A 21,559-nucleotide genomic window follows, 5' to 3' on the forward strand; every position below is an offset into this window, starting at 1 on the left:
TAGACAGCATGAAGTTATATTCCACAACTTCAGTGGATCTTGCAGCCTTATGATATCACAAGAGGGGAGGCAGAGCATCCCTCTCTCCCTTATCTCCTTTTTCCTAACCAGCTTCCAGAGAAAATAGAAAGAAGGAGAAAGAGGAGAAGAAGAGAAAAATCTTCCTTTTTAAGCAAGTGGCCTTTTAGCAAATGACTGGATGTATTCATCTATAACGTCACACTTTCTTTGTCTACAATTAAGTGTGATTAACTTAGGTCCTTCAGTTTACATGGTTTTATGGTACTGTTGCCATTTCACTGTTACGAGGATAAAAGATTTTGGCTCTTTAGGCTCCTGTATCTCAGTGGTTGAGATAGCTGTGGGTTAGAAATCAAGTTTACTTTCATTTCTGAATTCAGACTGGCATTTAAAAACAAAGAAGGAAACAAGAAAAAATGCAAATGTAACTGCACTTTAATCTTAAAGAAAGGAATGGCCTAGCCCAGAAAAGCAGTATGAACTTTGGTCTTCCAGCAAATCCAAAGATAACTTAATGCCAGATGTTTGAAAGAAATTAATAGCTCGGGGTTCCTCATTATTTCTAGTAAAGTCAAGGAAGGTACTAGTTGTGGTAACGTGAAAAGTATAGCCAATATATAGTATTTCAATGTATAGTATATTGCTGTGTAAAAGTAGCAAAGTGTTTCTAATCCAGAGTTCAGTTGATTTTGTCATCACAAAATCACAGAGCATACATTAAGCAAGTAATAAATGAATAATTTTTTATTTGGTTATAATTCAAAGATATATAAGTTATCCTTTCAGTCTGACAAATGAAAAACTGGACATGAGCCAACAGTGTGAATTTGAAGCCCAGAAAGTCAACCATATCCCAGTCTGCATCTAAAGCAGCATGGCCAGCAGGGGGAAGGTGGTGAACTGTCCCACTACTCTGCACTTGGTAGATCCCACCTGGAGTGCTGCATGCAGCTCTGGGGTCCTCAGCACAGGAAAGATGTGGGCCTCTCAGGGCTGGCCCAGAGGATGTCTGTGAAGATGATCAGAGGGCTGGAGCACCTCTCCTATGGAGACAGACTGAGAGAGCTGGACTCAGAGAGACCCTGGAGAAGAGAAGGCTCTAGGGAGACCTTATTGCAGCCTTTCAGTATATAAAGGAGAAAAAATTATAATAAAGACTGGAGAAAGACTTGATATCAGTACTTGTAGAGACAGGATAAGGGACAAAATTTTTAAACAACAAAACGGTAGATTTAGATTGGATGTTGGGAAGAAATATTAGACAATGAGGATGGTCAGACACTGGAACAGGATGCCCAGAGAAGTTGCGAAAGCTGCCATCACTGGAAGTGTTCAAAGCCAGATTCTGAGTGACCTGATCTAGTGGCAGATGTCCCTTCCTATGGCAGGGAAGTTGGACTAGATGATTTTTGAAGGCCCCTTCCAAACCAACGTCAGGAGAGAGTGAGACATGATGTAACCAGCACATCCTACAGAACAAGGTTTGAACATCTTAGCAGGGTATTCTGAGCAAAGTGCTGCTATGATGGCTTTTTACCAGCATGTTTTTAATACGGCATAAAATTGGCAGTTGTCCTTAAAAAAAAAAGCCTAAAACCTTTCTACAGGACATTTCCTAAATATTCTTGCCTATTTAGAGCTGAGGTAGTCAAGCTCCATATCCCAAATTTCTCAGTCCAACTTTGTGTGATTCTGCTGCAGTTTGCCAATCGACTTGTGCAATAACCCCCAGGTGCTGCTCATAAAAAATAGACGGCCTAGTTAATGAGAGCTTTGAGGACTTTCTTGGCAAAAAAATACTAGACAATAATATCACATTTACCTCTCAGAATGTAAACTGATTTTTGATGAGACATTTAATTACTTCCCTTGTTATAAACTAACTTTAGCAATTCATAGTAAAAGAGTAGAAGATAATTGTTTTAAATAGGAGGCGCTGGTATATTAAATACGTTACCAGGAAATGTATGCAAACGTTCTATCCTACTGTTACCATATTTACGTGTTGAATCTTGATAACAATAGAGTCAGTTCCTGTGTATATTCCATACTTTTCCAGTGCCTTCTAGGGCAGAAATCTATTTGCTGCATTGTACTTACATCTCTCTGCATGTGATACTGAAACACCAGTGTGTTACAGAGCTATTCATGTAAAATGTGAAGCTTCCAAACATTTCCTGTTCAAAGACATCTGTTTATATACAACTTCTTACATTTGATTTTATAGGTTCAGAAATTATTAGTTTCTAAAATCATACATTAATAGGGAGGAACTAACCCTCTACCTTCCTGTGTATCCATAGGAACAGTGCTATTCCCATAAGAAATGTGCTGGTTGGGGCTTTCAAGTGGTTATTTGCCATCTGTTCTTTGGAGAGTTTACCTTGGCAATAACTCCTATCTTTCCCAAATAGTGTCTAATTACAGTTAGACTAATTTGTTCCGTGTATCTACGTAAATATTTCAGCTGATCTCTGGTGTTTCTGTGTGAATGAACCTTCCTCATCTTACATTTAGCCTTCAGATTTATCCTAAAAAACACATCTCACTGTGATCATTATATGCAAGGTGGAACCCTTTCAGAATTCTGCCTTGCCTTCACACAGGAAAAATGTATTGGTCAATTTTTATAACTTCTCGTAACAAACAAAATGACACATAGCATTCATAGTGTTAAACCTTTGTGAACTCAGATTAATTAGTAATTTCATATTTAACGTACTCATTTTATTATTTTGTTATTATATGAGTCCAAATTAGAGAACAGGGAAAGAAATGAGCCTAATGATCTGATGGCCCTCTCTGATCTCATGACTCCACCATGTCTTAGGGGCATCAAATACATCTTGGCCTAAGAGGAGTCCTCAAGTATTTCCAAACCAATTTAAAACAAGAATGACATATTTCTCTTTCCAGGCCTCAGACCAGAAAAAGGCAGATTTTCTTTTTTCCCTCGTAGGCATCTGTTGTGCTACTGAATACTACTCTGAAACTTCAACAAAACTCTTTCTGAATAGGCTGAGAATATTTTTTCAAGAGCACTTAGATGAATTAAGGAATCAAAGTGCAATTTCATAAGATAGTGAGTTACTAATCTATCATCAATCTATCATTGAGCTACTAATCTATCATCAATGAGAATGGCCTGTAAAATTATTTGCCTTCCCTTCAGAAAGGATCCTCTGGAATTTAAGTCAGCATATATTTGTCATATTTAACACACATATGTATATCGGGGGAAAAAAGCACCAAATCATAATTTGTGCCTCTCAATGTGTTTGTTTGTATTTTTTCTTTTCCTAAATTCTGAATGTCATCTAGAGGAGACAGAGTGGAGTCTACATCATTAGTGGAAAAGTCCCTTGTGACAATTTTCACAGTCAGTTTTGCCTTCTTACTGGTAGTAACAGTGTCTGTATAGAGATTCATTAACAGGTAACATGTTTTGGAGATGGTGATTTCACAGTAGGCTTTGAGTGTCTAGTAGCACTTAGTCACAAAAACTGCTGAGTTTTCCAAAAGCAATTAGAGAAGTAGGTGAATTAACAAGTCTGCATGGTGATTGTCATGTCAAGGAGAAAAAAAAGGTGTCTTGTGTATTGGGGGTGAGTTAATGCACATCTACTTTCATGTTAGATTAGATTTGCATGATTAAAATCAGAAAACCAGGAAATTAAATTTATTGGTATTTCATTAGGAATAATAACTCAATCTTGATAAAACTCCTGTTAACCTTATGGTATGTAATTTATAACAAGTGTTTAAAACCTGCTTCCAAATTCAGCAAAGATTAAAAAATTTGGCTGCCGAAAGACAATAAATGCTTATACTCTAATGTCAGACAGTTTTACCACAGTTTGAATTTTACTTAATAAAAGTTATAAAAATGAAACAAACAATTGGCAAATACTTTGAAGTTTTCAGAAAAGTGCAGAGGATTAAAATGGGGGGTTAAATTATTTGCCCTGCTTTAAATTCTTAATAATTCTTCATACTTTAATCTGGCAAAATGTTGTCATTATGCATTTGGATCTAGGACCATATACATATTCAGTTTAAAACTTAGTCTGACATTAATAAATGTTTAAACCTTTGAAGACGCAGAGAAGAGTTTCTTTTATCACTCCACATTTATTCAATCAGTCACAATCGGCATATATTGGAATGATAAAATACCTGAAGCCTTAACTTCACCTGACAGTCTAATTCAAAATTGAATAGTATCCCTCAGTTGTCACTACAGTTTGCCAAGGTCACACCTAAAGAAATCCCTTTCATAGTTTGGAAGAAAACATGGGAGATCTCAAAGTGGGAAATAAGACAATGTCTTTTTCATTATGCATCTTAGTTGTATGTGTGAAATGGCATCTTAGATATGTGAAAAATGAAGATGCAAATTTACCCAAAAAGTTATCACAGCTGTCATGCAAAATGCAAATGCAATGGACCCTCCTAAAATTGCATGACCATCTCTCATATTCTAGCATTTTAAGCAGGATAAAAATCAAGATTTACATTAGAAATACATAGACTTATGTTCAACAGATGTAAGGTCTAAAAGTGAATTTCAAGCAATGCATTTATTAGGTAATTTAAATACTAATAAGGAAATAGCCACTGATTAGTTATACTTTTTGACCTGTAATAATCCATAATTAGTGTTGTAGTATGGGAAACTTTTCTATCCTGCATTGTCTATATTGCTGATATACTTACAGGTGTTCAGACATCTAACTGTTTCTTTATTATGCACAGGTATTTATACATATCTAAAGTATCATTCCAACTTTCATATTTAAAAAATAATTTGAACCTATATGAATAAGAAAAATAAGAGATATGGTACTCATCTCTAGGAAAAACCTTATGCATAAGTCATATTTGGTTGATTTATTCAAAGCTGTTGAGCAGTGTGGGTACCTAATCTGCTGTGCACTATGCTGAAAATTTATCCCAAGGTTCTGAAAGACACATTATACTTATAAAACTGTATAAACAGTCACAAGAGAATTTCGAGTTTACAGCTATATGGCAATGCAAATCCAAACAAAAAGCAAGTTCACACTGACAGCTTAGCTGACTCCACATCAAAGTTGCCTTGTTTTTTGTTTAAAAAACTGCCCTTTTCTGAGCACTTCCGCTGATTTACTTGTCCTGCTCTGAGTCTAGGGGAATCTAACAGAGAAGTGTTTGATGTTCTACAGACTATCAGGACCTAACACCTTCTTATCTGATTTCTAGTAGTAAGTAGTTATATCTGGGGCAATTGCCTCACCTTACTTCACTTTGAAAAGAACACAGGATTTTTGGGACCAAATTCTTAAGATAGGTGAGCTGCATAGGAAAATAAATACTTTTTGCTTTGTGTACACTGTATGTAAATCCCACCCTCAATGTATCTACAGCATGAGCAGGTGGAGCTGGATTGTGCCTGCACTAGACTTTCAGTGGAGGATTCATCAATCCTACCATGTTTAAAATTGCCAACAGTGGCAGGTCTGAACTGTCTTCTGAGCTGCAAAAAGACTGTCAGCACACCAGCAGAGACAAGAAACCCACTTCAGACCAGATCTACTGTGGTCCTTGACTGAATGTCCGTCAGTAGTGTGTGTCTTAGTTGGATTCCCAGAATTAGTCCTTAAATTTAGACTTTGAAAGAAATCCAGGTCACAAAATCCAAGAGGGCTTTGCTATGGAAACATAAATATGTTAACTGTCCATGATTGGACTTACTGTAAATATGCACTCCTGTTATGAATTAAAACACTAATATAGATGTGATTTTTCATAACCAGATGCTACTTTTTGGCAGAATGTCCTGTTGACGTTGGAGATCCCACTTACCTATCATAGCAGGAGCTTAGCACATTTGAGACTCCAGCTTTGTGCTTTTGGAGAAGACTTCATTGTATGGATTATTTCCTTGGTATTTTCTTTAGAAATAGTAGCACGGTAGTACTGATTCAAGGCTTTGTACTTGAAGCTACACTCTGCCTTCTTTCTGCAGGAAGAACCTTATACCTTTTGTAATTAGTTATGCATCTGTTTTCTGTTCTAGTCAAAGAGTTGTACTACCTAGTATTCACTCTCACATTTAAGGTTCATATGCTAATGTCCTCGTTATGAGAATCACTTGTCTTCTTAGGTGGATGTGTTCCATTGACTGGCTAGATAATGTGCCATAGCATATCCCATATCCCATAATGCTTTGTCCCAGAATTTCCACTTTACAGTGGTTGTGTTGTAGCTCTGAATGTTAAACAAGTTGCATGCAGAGTTTATGTACTGTTCACCATATGTGCAGCCACTTCTTGTGTTGCTGTCAATGGTTTTATTATTTTCCATCTTTACCTCAAATATTGTGCTCAATGACTAGGTCTGAAAGTGATAATTACTTCCCTGCTGCAGAGACAAACTGATTTACATATTTATCAAAGGGAAACTGGATGGCTCTGAGCATACCACAGGAACATTTGCATATTTATAACCTGAAATGTACAAAAGCTAAAATTAAGATAGGGATGTCTTGGTCTTAGTTATAAGCTTGTTTTAATACAAAGCTTTTAGTCAGTGGATTTTGTAATCGGATCAGTGCATTGAAATGAAGTATCTTTTCTTCATCACAGTAAATCAACATAGAGATTAAAATGATTGTTAGCTTGTGAATGATGCTATGCAGAAACTGCAACGTTAAGTTTTCATAAGGTGAAAATCTTAGCCTTTGAGCCCTGAAGAGATGGTTAACTGTGGCAAAACCTTAAACTGGTATAGCAGAAAGGGGCTCCCAAAAGGTTTATTATGTAGTAAACCTATGGGTATATAGTTGAATGGCATCAATATATTTTCTGGGAGAAATCTGGGTTTCCAAATACTTATGAATGTAGCATTAATTTGTAGGATTTTATGCATTTATTCAAAGACTTGCCACTCAGAGAGGTGAATGCCTGGAGCTGACTACAAGTTGTGATTCTGTTTAATGATGCTGTTCAAAACCAAACATGAACAGCAGTATCAAATTCTGAACAGCAAATAAAAGAACAATCAAACTGGCTCTTCTAGGCAGTGACGTGATGGTTTATTTTCCCAGGCTGATCTATTGGAATCTTTGTTCAATAATTGTCTCAAGCTTGCTGTAAGTTTCTGGATACAAGACAGGCATGTGAAAGTTTACTGTAGTTGGAAGAGTGTTACATTTACAGGAATTTCCTTTATTGTCAACTGTCTTTTCCTGAGACAGATCCTTAACTCTCCTTCCAACATGTTTTTTCTTTGAATCTGGCAAACTGCTTTAAAGCTTTCCTCACAAGTAGAGAGACTATTTTTTTCTAATGCCCAGATTACACAGAGGTATTCTGTTTCTCTGTCTTTTTATTCACAGTTTCATCAATATTCTAAATTTTTTTGAATTAATACAAATAATATTTCTTTCCTACTGATTTGAAATGATGGTAAACTAATTTTGAATAAAATGCATTTGTTCATATGCTTTTCTGACTAAACCTTTGAACACTTTTCCAAATCACTAACACATTTGTAAACACGTTACTGTTTTTTTGGTGTTTATACCTTGTTTACAAATGAATAGTCATTTTTCATAAACCCTATGTCTTCAGGTAGATGCATACAGTAGGAGCTTTACATGAGTCAAAACTCAGAAATCACAATCATCATTAGCGAGGCTGGTTCAGCTACCATTCTGGCTGTGAATAAGGAGCATGGCACTGTGTTTCCTTCCAAAAAACAGTCAATTGCTCTTCTCACTTTCACATGGATATCATTCCACTGAAATTGGCATTTTCATATTCAGAATGAAACAATTCTTTATAATTTTACACAGTTTGAAGCAAGAATAGAGAGCAGAATATAGAGAGCACTCTTCAGTATATTTCAGAAGAAACTTCACTTGAATTTTGGAATACTGATGTACTAATTAAAACAAGTAACATCTTAATGCAGTCCTCAGTCTGTTTTGTATCTTAAAAAAATATAAATGGAAGAAAAATGTCCAATGATCTAGCACCTTTGTCTGCTACAATGTTAGTCACCTACATTGTGGAATACATTCCTAGAATGGCAATGGTAGGTGTAGCTTGATCTGAAATTCCAGTTACTAAATAGCTGCAGAAATTATGCAGCTCCTTCAGCTAGATTGATTTTGATATTCAGAAATGTTGTCTTTCCAAATATGTTCTGTTTAAATCAGAAAAAAATTAACTGGTACCATCTACATGGATCAGTACAGCAGTTAATTTTTCAGAATGTGGCTTTCAAGTGAGGTATTTTAGTCTAAACTCTTTGCATTTTTATTGATAATTTCCTACTCTGGGGATAGTAAGATATCATTGCTTTAACAAAGCCATGGTTTTCCTGAAGCTTTGACCTATTCATCCTACAGTTTCATATTCTGTATAAACTCTTTACATCCAAAAATTCTATTGAAATTTGTATTGCTTTCTGCAGCCTGCAATAGAACTCACAGGGGACACTAAGTCAGCTGGAGCCCCATTCTTCTAGTTCAAGAGCACATGACATATGACATACTTCCAATCATATTTTATGGGTGAAGCAGTACAATTTTACCATCTTCTCTTACGCAGACATCATTTATCTGTTCACCACACTCATTAAAGTGTGTTGCTCATGGAGTTGCATGTCTAGCACTTTGGGTACGATTCATCTTACTGTCCTTGATGTCTAATATGAAAGCATTTATTTTTCAGTTATTTGCCTGTCTTCTCTTTTTTAGTCAACAGGTAAAAAAGGTCTTTTTGCTGCTGTGATTCACCTCTTCCCAGGCAGCTAAAATAACTGGCATTGCTTGTGAATATTTATACATCAATTTTAATTTAATTCTAAAGTCTCTGAAATATACAGAAGTAGTGAGAGTGAAGGAGTTAAAATTAAAAAAGAAAATTTTTTTAATAAGAAAACAGTAAAAGATGTGTTTTGTCTTCATGATAGTGTTTGCTTCCAAAATTTGTATAATATTGAACAAGAAAGATAACTATTTATAGACATCCACAATGCACTCTTTGCATATTTCTGCACTGGTTACCATTTAGAAATACTGGTAAGTGAATGTATTTCCTGTGTTAACAGTAGTCACATCATTCAAATGTACTTAAATGTGGCTTATCTCCTGCTAGCACACACACTTTTCTGTTTATCTACAGTTTTCATTCTAGTAGGTGCCAGTGTTCAAGATCAAAATAAAAATGGAAGGTTTGTTTGTGAATGTGTTGTGACTGCCACACTCTGACAATAATGTTTTTTGAATTATCACTATTAGTCCATCTGTACTGAAAAGTGTTGCTGCTATGATAAACTGTCATTTTAGCATTCATTAATACACCTAATGTAGTCAATCTTCTTTGTGTTTAGAAGTCCTTTTGAAGGAAATGGAAGTTTTACCATTGAGTTTAACAAGTTTGGATGAAAATTTCTGTGCATTTTATTTGGGTGTTTTTTTCTAAAATGGGAAGCATTTGAGTGTCAGAATTTTATATTTTTTTCAGGGCAAATCAAGTTTCTCAACCTTGTTACCAAAAAAAGTCATCATAATGTCTTATATTTAATTTTAATATGAATTTTTAATTTTATGTTTAATAATCTGTGATATCAAGACACTCCTCATTGCTTCTCCTATTTTCCCAAATTAGTTGGGAAAGAAAAATGGCCATTATTGAATGGTTGCCAATGCCTTTGTTCACCAGAGATCATTTAATGTGATATACTGAGTGCAACTCACATTTTATTTTCATTTTGTTTTATATACAGGATGAATTTGAAAGTTCAATTTCATCACAGAAAATGGTGTATGTAAAAAAATACTGTTGTGCGCGTCACTGCACATATATTTCTTTGCACAATACTATTTATTATTATTGTCATAGTGTCATAAAATATAGCTTGATATAGGTTGGGAGGGAACTCTGGAGGTCATGTGGCTGAATACCTACACATAATGTCCTAATTTATCGTTATACTACACTTTTTTATCAGCATTGACACATTTCCAAGAGATATTGTAATCACTTAGCAAGTACATTCTCCAAACAATTTCAGAAGCCAATGGGAAATTGCCTCGTTCTTTTCTGGCACTAAGTCCACCTTATGCAGCAAGCGCATGGCTTGTCAGATGGATCTGCATGATTTTCCCTCAACCCACAACTTTAAAATGTCAGCCTCTGTAACAGATTTTCTCAGCTCTGTTGGGAAATTTCAACTCCCACAAGGCTTCAAAATTTACATAAACAAATTCTCCTACTCTTACATTTCTTCTTTGCTCCTAGTTTACAAACAAGACCAACAGGTATCACTTAAATTTAACTGCTGATGACCCAGTCATTTGAAAAATGAAGACAGTCAACCTTTTTAAAAAGGCAGTTTTAGAATGATATAACATTAAAAGACAACTAGAAATAGTATCAATAAGTAAAGTAGTTACTCCTTATCCAGAAAAAGAACATAGCAACAGAAACAATGATCTGAAAACCATTTAGAAGGCTCTGTATTTCAAAGTTCTTATCTCATCCACTTTGGCACAATAATTGGGCATCAGATGACATGGTGGACAGGTTAGCAAATCAAAATTAACATTCAAATTGAACTATTCTTGGATGCTTAAGTAAAAGAATAAAGATTAAATGGTTGTGAAGACAGAATTATCTTTGTATGCTCTGAGATCCCTAAAGGACAGGTTCATTGTCAGGCTGATGGGAAGCATTATAATCTTAAGCTTTGGTCATTTTCCAGGACAAATAATTTTAGATTCCTCGTCAGTATAAAATTCACTGGAGCAAGTTACAAAGAGCGGCTTCACTCTCATTCATACAGAAACACACTTTAAAGAATTCAGTCTAAATAGGTTTCAGTGTAATTTATATAACTGCAATCCACAGTGCCAAAGTAGTGTGAGGAGCCTTTTGTGAAAATGAAACAGGAGTCCATGGTGCCTTAGAGGTACAAAACATATATCCCTGTGGATACTTCTTTTAAATGTGTGCACCTGGGTGTGTTAATTACCTTGCACATTTTGAGTTTAGTTGATTTTTTTCTATATGATGAGCTATTAAAGACTAATTATTAGGTTTGATAATGAAACCACACATATGCCAAAGGTGCTACATATATTCTCTTACTTTTTTTTTTTTGTCTTACTCTAACACTCACACTGAGATTTTTGCCATGCTGCCTCTATAGGTTGCTAGGCATCAAGGTTTTACCCCCAAACTGTGAGATCTGCTTCCAAAGGTCACTTGCTCTCTGTGGATTACCTCTTTTCTCTGAAGTGCACAAATCCTCTCATTCTGTACTTCAAGAAACCCTGCAGCAATCGAGTCATGGTCCTGATTGCTACAAGCCCTATGTGGTTGTGCCCTACTGTGTGCTGCATGGGCCAATTGGTGTGTATAAGAGAGTTTATGTGAAAAGTAGTCTCAAGAAGGCATAAGGACACAAATATTTATATGTGCCAAAGACCTCAAAGCTTCAAAGCTGTCTTTTTTTTTTTTTTTTTTTTTAATACCTAGGGCAAGTTCTGGATGTGCTGAAGAAACATAATCTGAGTGAAAAAACTCTTGTATACTTTACATCTGACCAAGGAGCTCATGTTGAAGAAATCTCCAGTGCTGGAGAAGTCCATGGAGGATACAATGGCATATATAAAGGTGAATATTCTCTGATTGTTCTTGAAAAATGCGAGAAGAAAGCATCTCCTTGGGTTTGCACCACAACTGTAATGTACTATGTGGCCAAGGTCAAAATCTTCAATCTAATTGAAATAAAGTAAGAATGTTTGTTTTTATTCTTTCTAATGAATTTCAATGAGTCTTCTTGTCTCTTTACGAGAGATTAATTTCTTTTCATTGTTTCACTAGGTAGAGGCTGTGCTATGTTCTCCACTCATATTTCAGGGGTCAAGATCAAAGAAATCCAGTAATTTTTAAAAAGTCATTCACCCAACTTGAAGCTTCTAGTTGTAGAAAGAAGTAAACTGTCCTTAGGTCTGAATTTTTTTTCTTTTTTTTTATATATGGCAGAACTACAAAGTCTCAAAATCAACTACAAATCCAGTTGAGCCTGGAAGGCATCTCCCAAGGTCTGCAGTCCCAGCCCCTGCAGAGCAGGGTCAGCTATAGCACATTCCTCAGGATTGTATCCAGTCAAGTTATGAAAATCTCCAGTGATGGAAACTTCACAGCATCCTTGGGCAACTTTCTTTAGTGTTTGATCACACTCACCATAAAAAAAAAAATTTCTTATGTTTAAATGGAGTTTTCTGTGATTTAGTTTGTGTCCATTGCCTCATATCCTGTCAGTGGCCTCCCAGTGAAAAGAGTCTGACTGTCCTTTTTACTCAGGTACACTCTTTACCATGTGTCCCTACAGATGGTAAGATCCTGCTAAGCATTTTCTTCTCCAGGATAAACATCTCTCTCAGCCTCTCCTACTTAATCATTCATCACCATCCTTTGAACTCATTCCACTATGTCCAAGTCCCTTATACTGGGGAGTCCTGCACTTGGACCCACTGCTCCACGTATGTCTCACCAGGGCTGAGAAGAGAACAAGACTTGCTGGAAGCATTCTTCCTGATACAGCTCAGAATGATATTGTCCTTCCTTGCCAGAAGGGCACATTGCTGGCTTATGTTCAGCTGGTCCATTAGAACCCTGCAGTCCCTCTGTGCAGAGCTGCTTTCCAGACAGTTACTGCCCAGCCTTTGCTTTGCTAGAGGTTACTGCTGTGAAGATGCAGGACTTGTTATTTCCCTTGCTGAACTTAACGGGGTTCCTTTTGGCCCATTTCTCCAAGCCTATTAAGGTCCCTTTGGATGGTAACACAACCTTCCACTCTTGCCAGATTTATATCATCTGCAAACTTCAAAAAGGAAAAAATACAGGCATATAGAGTAAGCACTAACAATACAGTGAGGTTTTCAAGCAATAGGACCCCACAGTTTTTAGTCAGTAGGTATCTGTCTGAGAAATGACCCTTATATTTTAAGAGAGCTGCAAAGGAAATGGTACACAAGAAAAACAAGGAACGCCAAAGTCATGAGGTCTGTATATCAGATGGGTCCCCTTGGGCTAACACCAGAGTGAAATGTGTCTCGAACATTAGCACACAGGCCTTGCGTAGTGATTTAAGTAATTAAGGAACCATATGGTTACATATCTGTAGCTGTAGGCACAGCCTGAGGTGTTTTAGAAACTCTAAAAAATATTTGCCTTCTAGAGTGCCAGGCATAAGGTACAGGATAAATGAGAGGAAGCAAAAAATACTCTTGGGAATATGTTTTCTTGAGGAACTCTGATTAAATGGAGTCTTTTCTCTCAAGCCTTGCAAAATTTTGTATTCATACTTCCAGTGCAGAGAAAAACTTGAAATAGATCTTACCTGGATTAATAAAAAAATCTGATTGATAGGTTTAGTTGGATAGTAATGGGGCTTCTTTTCAGAAAAAAAGTAAAAATTGTGTGTTTTGCAGTTAACATCTATGCTGTGCTGGCAAATTTAATATACAACGGGTCAGAAAATAATCAGAATGTAAGAAACAAAATGATTTATTTGGTAAGAGATATTCTTAATAAAATTAAAATAAATTAAGAGACCCATGCGATTAGTTGAATATACTTCTAACATTTTAAAATACAATGAATTCTGCTTTATCATCTACTCACTCCATCTCCAAATCAGTCCTTAATTTAACAGGTATATTATACATAATTTTCAAAAGGACTGAAGTGGAAATGGTCAATTAATTGCATAACTATCAATTTTCATACATAGGAATTTATTCATATTAAAAGTCATGCGTGATGAAAAGTGTCCGTTCGTCTCTGGCAGAGTTAATGAGAAGCAGACCTGTGAAGCGCTGAGACTCAGGCACTGATAAGCAATGTGCCTAAAAAAGCAAAAGGACAATCTTTGTGTTGCTTGTGCTTATGTGTGCATACACTAGGAATTTGCTTCCTCTGGTTTGTAGTTTAAAAAACTGGGAGACATACACATCCTTTCTCTCTCTCTGCTAGTCAATCTCCACTAGTTATCTTTATCTGAGTGCTGTATGAATGTAAATATGAATCAAGCCACTTAACCCTCTTGTCAGAGCTAGAGCAGTATACTAAGCAATTATTGGTTCTGCCCTAAAATCTAAAGCTCTCAATCAATCTCCACAATTCCAACTCACTAATTTCTCTTGATACCTAGCCAAATAAGCACCAATAATAAAATTTAGGAGGGGTTTGGAGAGTTAAGCTAGTGCTGCAAGACTCGATGCAAAAAGGGGAAATTGCTATTTGAAGGTTTTATTACTTTGGATTCTAACTACAGAACAGTTCACCATAAATTTGGATAGCCCTTGAAATTAGAAACCACAGCTAACATAGTGTTTAACCAGTTGCTGTTGGACACAGTCTGGTTTATCTCTGCAGTATCCCTTCTCAGAGGACGTTACACAGTAATACTGAAGTGATGGATCAAAATCTCTTTCCAGCGGCCTTTTACTGAAGATTATCAGGATCACAATCTGTGTAGTAAATAAAATCCCTAAAATCTCCTCCTAATCCTAGATAGTATGATCTTGGTTTAAGATGTGAATCCTGACAATTTAGATTCTACAAAGATTCTTTACATTAATTACATAATTTTTCATCATATAAAGATGGATTTCCACTTTGAGTCTTTCTAAAGTCTGAGCATAGCCTCTAACACTTGTCCATGAGAACACAGGGCTTTCATTTACTATTTTGAAATGGGGCAGTTGCAAATTTCATGGAATATCTTGAAATTTAATAACATCTCCTAACTGATACAGGATAAAGGAGGGAAAATTTTTATATCTTCCCAGCTTAGATTTGTTTTGTATACTTTTATGGTGTCTCTTTGCAGAGGAAAAATTCAGAAGATAATTGTCTCTTCCAACTCTTTTATCAATTTTAACTGATGAGTTTTTACCTGTCTCTAATTCCTTGTTATATTCCTCTGTGAATTACTTGCCATTCAAAACTGAAGTAAATATACTAAAGTAGTAAGGGGCTTAACACATAGTAGCATCAAGGTACCTTAATACTGGTTTTGGGATTTTTTGCAAAGGTTGACAGGCTGTTTGTTTTCTCTTTTTGTTTCCTGACTGTTAGTCAGATTTTGATTCATGATAACCCTTTGTCTCCTAAACCATGATTAATGTTCCAGTAACTTTTCCTGAAGGTCTTTGTCAAAGATCTTTCAAAAGTTTAAATCTAGATACAGCTTCTAAAACAAAAAATAGTGGCTATTTTAGTAAGAATTTCTTACCAACAACTGAAGGCCTTCTTACCTGAACTCATGAAGTACTCCGGGGATTTGTACAAGATACTATTAATATTTTAATTAAATTAACAATATTAGCAATTTAATACATTAATATTAACAATTTTATATTGAAATATGGAAAGTATTAGGTGTAACTGAAGTATCTTCTTAAAACTTTCTATGTAATTTTCCAGCTTTTTTTTCAGTTCCATAATATGTTGAAAGTATGAAACATTAAGGTATTGCTTGTATATATGATTTCCAGGATACCTGCACTGACTTCTTTTTAGGTGTTTTTCACTAGCTGCCTCATTGAAGCATGTCCATTTGAGCTAGTCACCATAGCTTTCTTTTAGGAGCAGAAATAAGTTTAGTTTCTCCAAACACTTTAGATTTCTACTTTCAAATAAGATGAGTAGAATAAATAAATGAATAGAATTTCCTCTATATTAACAACCAGCATAAGGTGACTGATTTGAAGGAAACCATTATATTCTTCTTTGGTACCCTGAGATTTTGCATCTAAATATTTTGTGGTAATTTTTATTTAGTTTCTTAGTGAGTAATTTCTTGAATTAGCTTCAGTGTGCTATAATATATATATATATATATACACACACACAATTTATAGCAGTAAGCAATGAAGGCAGTAAAAACTTTTCTCTACACTTTTTCTCACCGTAGTATTTCACTGGTACATATGCAGACAGTAGAAGTCCTCCCTCGCTATCACTTGTTGACATCTATCCCACTTTGTTACATATGGGATTTTCTGTTGAATCTCCTTACATCTCTTACTGTCTTTTGGATATGTACATGTTGCCTGTAGCTCAGACCTGCATTAGAAACACTGTCTTTGTACTTGTGAAGCACTTAGCACAGTACAGACACTTGGCTATTGTCGTGCTGGGCCGTGAGTTCTGCTGTTAATGGAAGTAATGGAAGTGGAGCCAAACACTGATAAAGCCAAACTGAACAACATCAATTTTAAGTGCTTTGTGCCTTAGAAATAGGTATTATCATAGTTATTTGTTAATATCCATAAAAAATAATAATTAATGTTTCCTAAGGACTTAGACCCTTATATTTTAAATCTGCTACAGATCTGTGAGACCAAAACAAGAAATGGAGGAATCAATTACCCAATATTTTATTAAAATTTATTACTGTAATACAAGTTTATATACTGCAGTGATAAGTTAGTTCAGCAACATTTCTTGGAGCTGCTAGTAAACCTTTTCCTTCCTGTAAGCCACAGAGAAACCAGGCTGACCATTACTTTGGCCCCAGGAATCATGCTATGGCATATCTAGTGATATTTGTTGGAGTTCACTCTTGACTTGAAAGAAAGCAGTAGTTGACCCTTTCTTTTCAAGTGTACTGTACTTTTATATTCTCTCTGAAGTAATCCAGATTTTTAAATAATCAACCCATCTTGTTATTTTGACTGAAACAGAAGGTATCCTCAGAGATCATTTCATTTGGTTGGAAGAAAGGTCAGATGAAAAATGGCCAAATGAGCCATGTCTGTTCCATTCACCTGTACAAGAATAATTCAGATTAAAAATTAACAAAAACAGTACATAAAACAGGTTAAAAATCAGTAAAATAAAGAGTAAATTTGCCATTGAAAATAAATTGTTGTTTGACCATTTTATAAAGTAACCAATAGTAGCCCATCTTGGTTGTTGATATTTGTGGCATAAAATCTGATACAGATGGGTAGAATAATTAATTTCTGTGTATTTCTCTGTCATTCAAGAGAATAAATTGGGTTTAGAAGCTTTGTTTTTAAAAGAATATATGAAGGAAAGGGTAGTATGGTTATAATCCATGTGATTTAAGAAAGTTACTTAAAATTGTTTTCATCATTAATCATTCATAATGTTAATAGTGATTTACTGCAGAGTTCCCCTTTATATATCATCCTTTGTAAAACCTCTATTGCCAGAGTTAGGTAATAGCTGTCAATTTAAACCAGAGGGAGAAAAAAAAAAGATGTATTCTTTTAGCTAAGATTTGAAATGAGGTCAAAATGGAAATTTGATGTCATGTTGTGGATGACTGCAGAGAGTTATGTCTGCATTTTGCCTGCTCCTGCAGGTTTTTCAGGAAAGGTGGATGTAGGCTATTGTTGAACATAACACTGAAAGGTGCAACTACTCAGAAAGTGTAGATAGCTATGCAGGAAAATACAGCCTGGTGTGTTTTACACTTTTTAAAAAATATTTTTACACAAATTTAAGTGAAAAAAATAACAAAAAGCTAGGTAGCCTAGAGTCTGCAAGGTATACAGGCTACTAGGTTGCAAGTTTTTCTCTGTTCCTGTGTTGTCAAGTCTGAGCAAAATACAAAACTAATGAGCCAGATCCTTAAATATCAAGAGATTTTGTTTCAAAATAATGACATTTTGTTGGTTTGTTTTTTTTTATTAGTCATTTAGATGTTTGCTACATGTTTCAAGTATCAGTAGTAAAACTTTGATTTTTTTCTTTAAGGAAAAGGAATGCAGATATCTTGAACAAAAATTAACAGCTAGAGTTTTAAAGATGATAAATGTCCAGGGATTTTTAATCATATAATAGTATTAAGCACCTCTAGTCACTTAACACAATTCTAATAAAAATGAACGCCATGTAAGCATAGATAATAGAAGATAGTCTTCTGCAATGACCTGTAATTCCTGCCCTGATTCTCTGCTATTCCCAGTCTCCAGAGATGTAAAAAAATTATGCTCCAATTAGCCTTTTGAAAAGAAAACAGCAGTCACTTCTTCATAGACGTAAGTGAGGAGAGAGCCCTGCTGTGGAATCCATTTTGCTTCTTCTACCTTACAGCAGGGCATCAGAGTTTGTGGAGTGCTCCTTTGTGCTTGGGTAATGTGCAACTTTTCTGACCTCTTCTGCGTTATTCAAGAAAATTGTACTGTGAACCTAAGCACTGTGAAAGCGACACAATATCTAGGTTTTAAGAATTGCAATGTGTGGGAATCAGATTTACCACTTACCTTGAAATTTTTCTGTCTTCAGATTAGACAGGAGACAACAGTATAAGGAGACTTTATTTAAACATCCTCTCTAGCTAGCACTCTTACTAGGTTCTGACAGGCATACAGAAATAAAAGGAACATCATACCTAAAGCTACCTATGGTATAGATCAACTCTTGGTGTTGTCTGTCTGTTGATGCTGTTCAGCCCTAAAGCTGCTGTCATTTGTACACAGAATTAGGATCTGGCTCACGAACTAAATCATCTCCCTGGCATAGCTGTTCACTGAAAGTATGTTAATTTGAGGATATCTGTAATTTTATGGCCTTATGCTTTTCTTGAATTTTGATTTGGATTTAACAACTCCCGCTCAACAGGATTTTCTATGCACCATAGCTCAGTCAGGATATTAATCTTTCCTGCTATGTAACATCTAATTCCCAACAAACTTTGAAAACTTAATGACTTTTGTACAGCGGTAGAATCATCTTTTCTATAGAAGATGTACACATTCTAGTGACATCTACACTGATCTTGACCCAACAACATTAACAACTAATCAACACACTTTTAGCTGAAAACTTCCTTCTGCTAGGTGAAAGGTGTTCTGTGTCTCACCAAATAACAGTTTATGGACTTAAATCTCTATTTTCTTTAGACTTGTGTTTTGAAACTAATATTTTACAATAATGTAAACAAAAATAGTACATGCATCTCATTCTTAAGTTTTTGAATAGGTAGTCACACACTTCATCATGAGAATGGAATTACATTTAACTCAGTGATGACAGTATACTTTTAACAGTGTTCCAGAAGACAGACAGTCCTCTTGAGATCTTGGCACTGTTTTCAAAAAAAAAACTTAAACAGGTATTGTCACTTGACATAAGTTTGAATATTAGATAGTCTAAGTTTTCTGACGTCAGACTAGGTATGTCCCTGACTATTCAATATTATGAATTCTGATAAAGCCCATGAAAAAATTAAGCAAAAATCTGATACAACAAAGAATCATGAGCTAATGGTCTTTCAGTCACAGGAAAAGGAAAAGGTAAATTTATGCACAAAAGAGTTGTCTGTCTTGAAGTTACTATTTACCTTTACGAACAGTGAAAAACCTGTATAAAACCAGGTGGATTCTTAACCCCCTTTGCTGAAATGGAAAAGATCATCAAGGAGTCAGTAAAATAGGCAGCATTTACAACAAGGCCTGTGGTGAACACCAAAGATATTGACATCTATGAGGTGTTTTGGATGTTTAAGATGCTGAGGAAACAGAACTGTTGAAGTACTTTGTTGTAATATTTTTTCTTTTGTTCTTTTCTTTACTTGAAAAGGGAGATACAGGAAAAAATAGGCCAATAGGAGTTTTGGCTGAACCATGAATTGCTATTTGATTCATTTAATGGAAGGAGTCCAACCCACATATTCCTCTTTTTCCAGAAGTTTCAAATGTATAAAACAATCTCAATTTACTGGTAAATGGCCCTGACCGTGCTTAACCACATCAAAACCCCATCTGTTTAACAGAGGTTTTTTTTTCAAGTCATGTATTAATTTCGAAGGTCACCCTGAAGTGCTTTACATAGTCAGGACTGTGCGGGACCTTGGTAATAGCATTTGTGATGCCTGTCCCTACAGAGTCGTGTCAATTATTTATTAAGTAATGGTGACCATGCTGTCATAAAATAAACCCATTGCCCTGCTGCAAAGATGTTGGGAGGACTGTGCAGTGATGGATCTTGTAGAAACAATAAATGACTGCAATGCAGTGTTGAATGCAATCAATTGATAGTGCATTTGATGCAACTGTGTTGGTTTAGAAGACAAAAAGTTCTTCACAACATCCTGAAGGTTATCATCACTGAAGGGAATTTCTTTCTAATGCGCTGAATTGGAGAATTCAGTAATATACTTAAATTAGTACTTTCTTCTATATAAAGTCATTAAGCACCATTTTTAATAAAAAATCATGAACTTTCTCTGGGTCCATACCTCAGATATCTAGGTATAACTCAATATTTTTTTGATTCCTGTATTTTGGTTGTAGTTCACATGGCTGTGGGGCACACTATCTAGACCAATTTCTATGTGAAGATTCCAGTGAAGTGCTTTTTAATCTCCTACAACTACTTATTTTTGTGTAATTTAAATGCATCTTATAAGCTCTCTCTAATACATATTAGTAAATTTACTGTGAGAAAGTACTACAGTAGGTCAAAAATCTAGAAAATTAAGAACAAGGCTAATACATCTCATGTAGAGATTCTAGCTAGACAAAATGTTCAATATTTGGAAATTGAATTTTACAGGGTGGCATTATCTAAGAAGAAATTGATTTCTCAGCAAACAAAACTAATTTTTCAGGTGGAAAATCAACGAACTGGGAAGGAGGTATTCGTGTGCCAGGTCTTCTCCGTTGGCCTGGAGTGGTACAGGCTGGTGTCTATATTGATGAGCCAACGAGTAACATGGATATATTTGCTACCATTGTCAAACTTGCAGATGCACAGTTACCCTCTGACAGGTATGCTCTGTAGTCATCTCTGTTTTAGAGAAAGTGTCATGAGTGTTTTGTACATTCTGGTGATATCTATTAAGTTAGAGGTGAGAATGTAAATAAGAAACTAGGTTTTATACTTGCAATATTATGTTGTCTCTTTTCATATTGAAATACTGATAGTATTTTGCAGAAACATTGTATGTAAATACAGACTAACTTGAAGAACAAGCACCAACCACCAAAAAGATAACAGAATACCATCAGAGCAACATACTGTCAAATCAAACTTGGAATTACTTACTAAAGGCAAAAATGAATGTATCAAAAAAGGTTCTGTTCTGCATGAGTGGATGTGTTGGAAAAAGAAACTATAAGTGTAAATTACTTTAAACTTCATGATCTCATCCTTGACCTGCTTAATATTACAAAACACATCAAAATGCCAGCTAGGCTTTTCTCACAGTTTTGTTTGGGGTTTTTTTGTTTTGGTTTGGTTTGGTTTTTTTTTTTCTCTGTACCAACTTAGTGAAAATGATCCCATACAGAGTTTTGCAGCCTGATAAGAAAAGCCACTGGACTTCTACAATTCAAAAGATGCTTTCCTGACACTGCTATATCCCCAGGCTTTGTCTTGTTTGAGAGATACAAAGTCTCAGTGGCAAGGTGCCTCTTCCTAAATGCTGTTGCTATCCAAATCCAGTAAGTGGAGAAACCTGTCAATATACATATGCTTTGAACACATGTGTGACT

General features: G+C 35.4%; 1 protein-coding gene across 10 annotated transcripts in view; it reads left to right on the forward strand.

The window, feature by feature from the left end:
- Positions 1 to 21,559, forward strand: part of STS (steroid sulfatase) — a 109,856-nt gene that overhangs the window by 56,972 nt on the left and 31,325 nt on the right. For all 10 annotated transcript variants that reach the window (XM_048328625.1, XM_048328653.1, XM_048328663.1 and 7 more), the window contains 2 exons: positions 11,553 to 11,690; positions 20,674 to 20,833. In XM_048328625.1, the coding sequence (XP_048184582.1) occupies positions 11,553 to 11,690; positions 20,674 to 20,833 (298 nt within the window). The remainder of the gene's footprint in view (positions 1 to 11,552; positions 11,691 to 20,673; positions 20,834 to 21,559) is intronic.

Source organism: Corvus hawaiiensis, chromosome 2 (assembly GCF_020740725.1).
Source record: "Corvus hawaiiensis isolate bCorHaw1 chromosome 2, bCorHaw1.pri.cur, whole genome shotgun sequence".
NCBI classification, from domain to species: domain Eukaryota; kingdom Metazoa; phylum Chordata; class Aves; order Passeriformes; family Corvidae; genus Corvus; species Corvus hawaiiensis.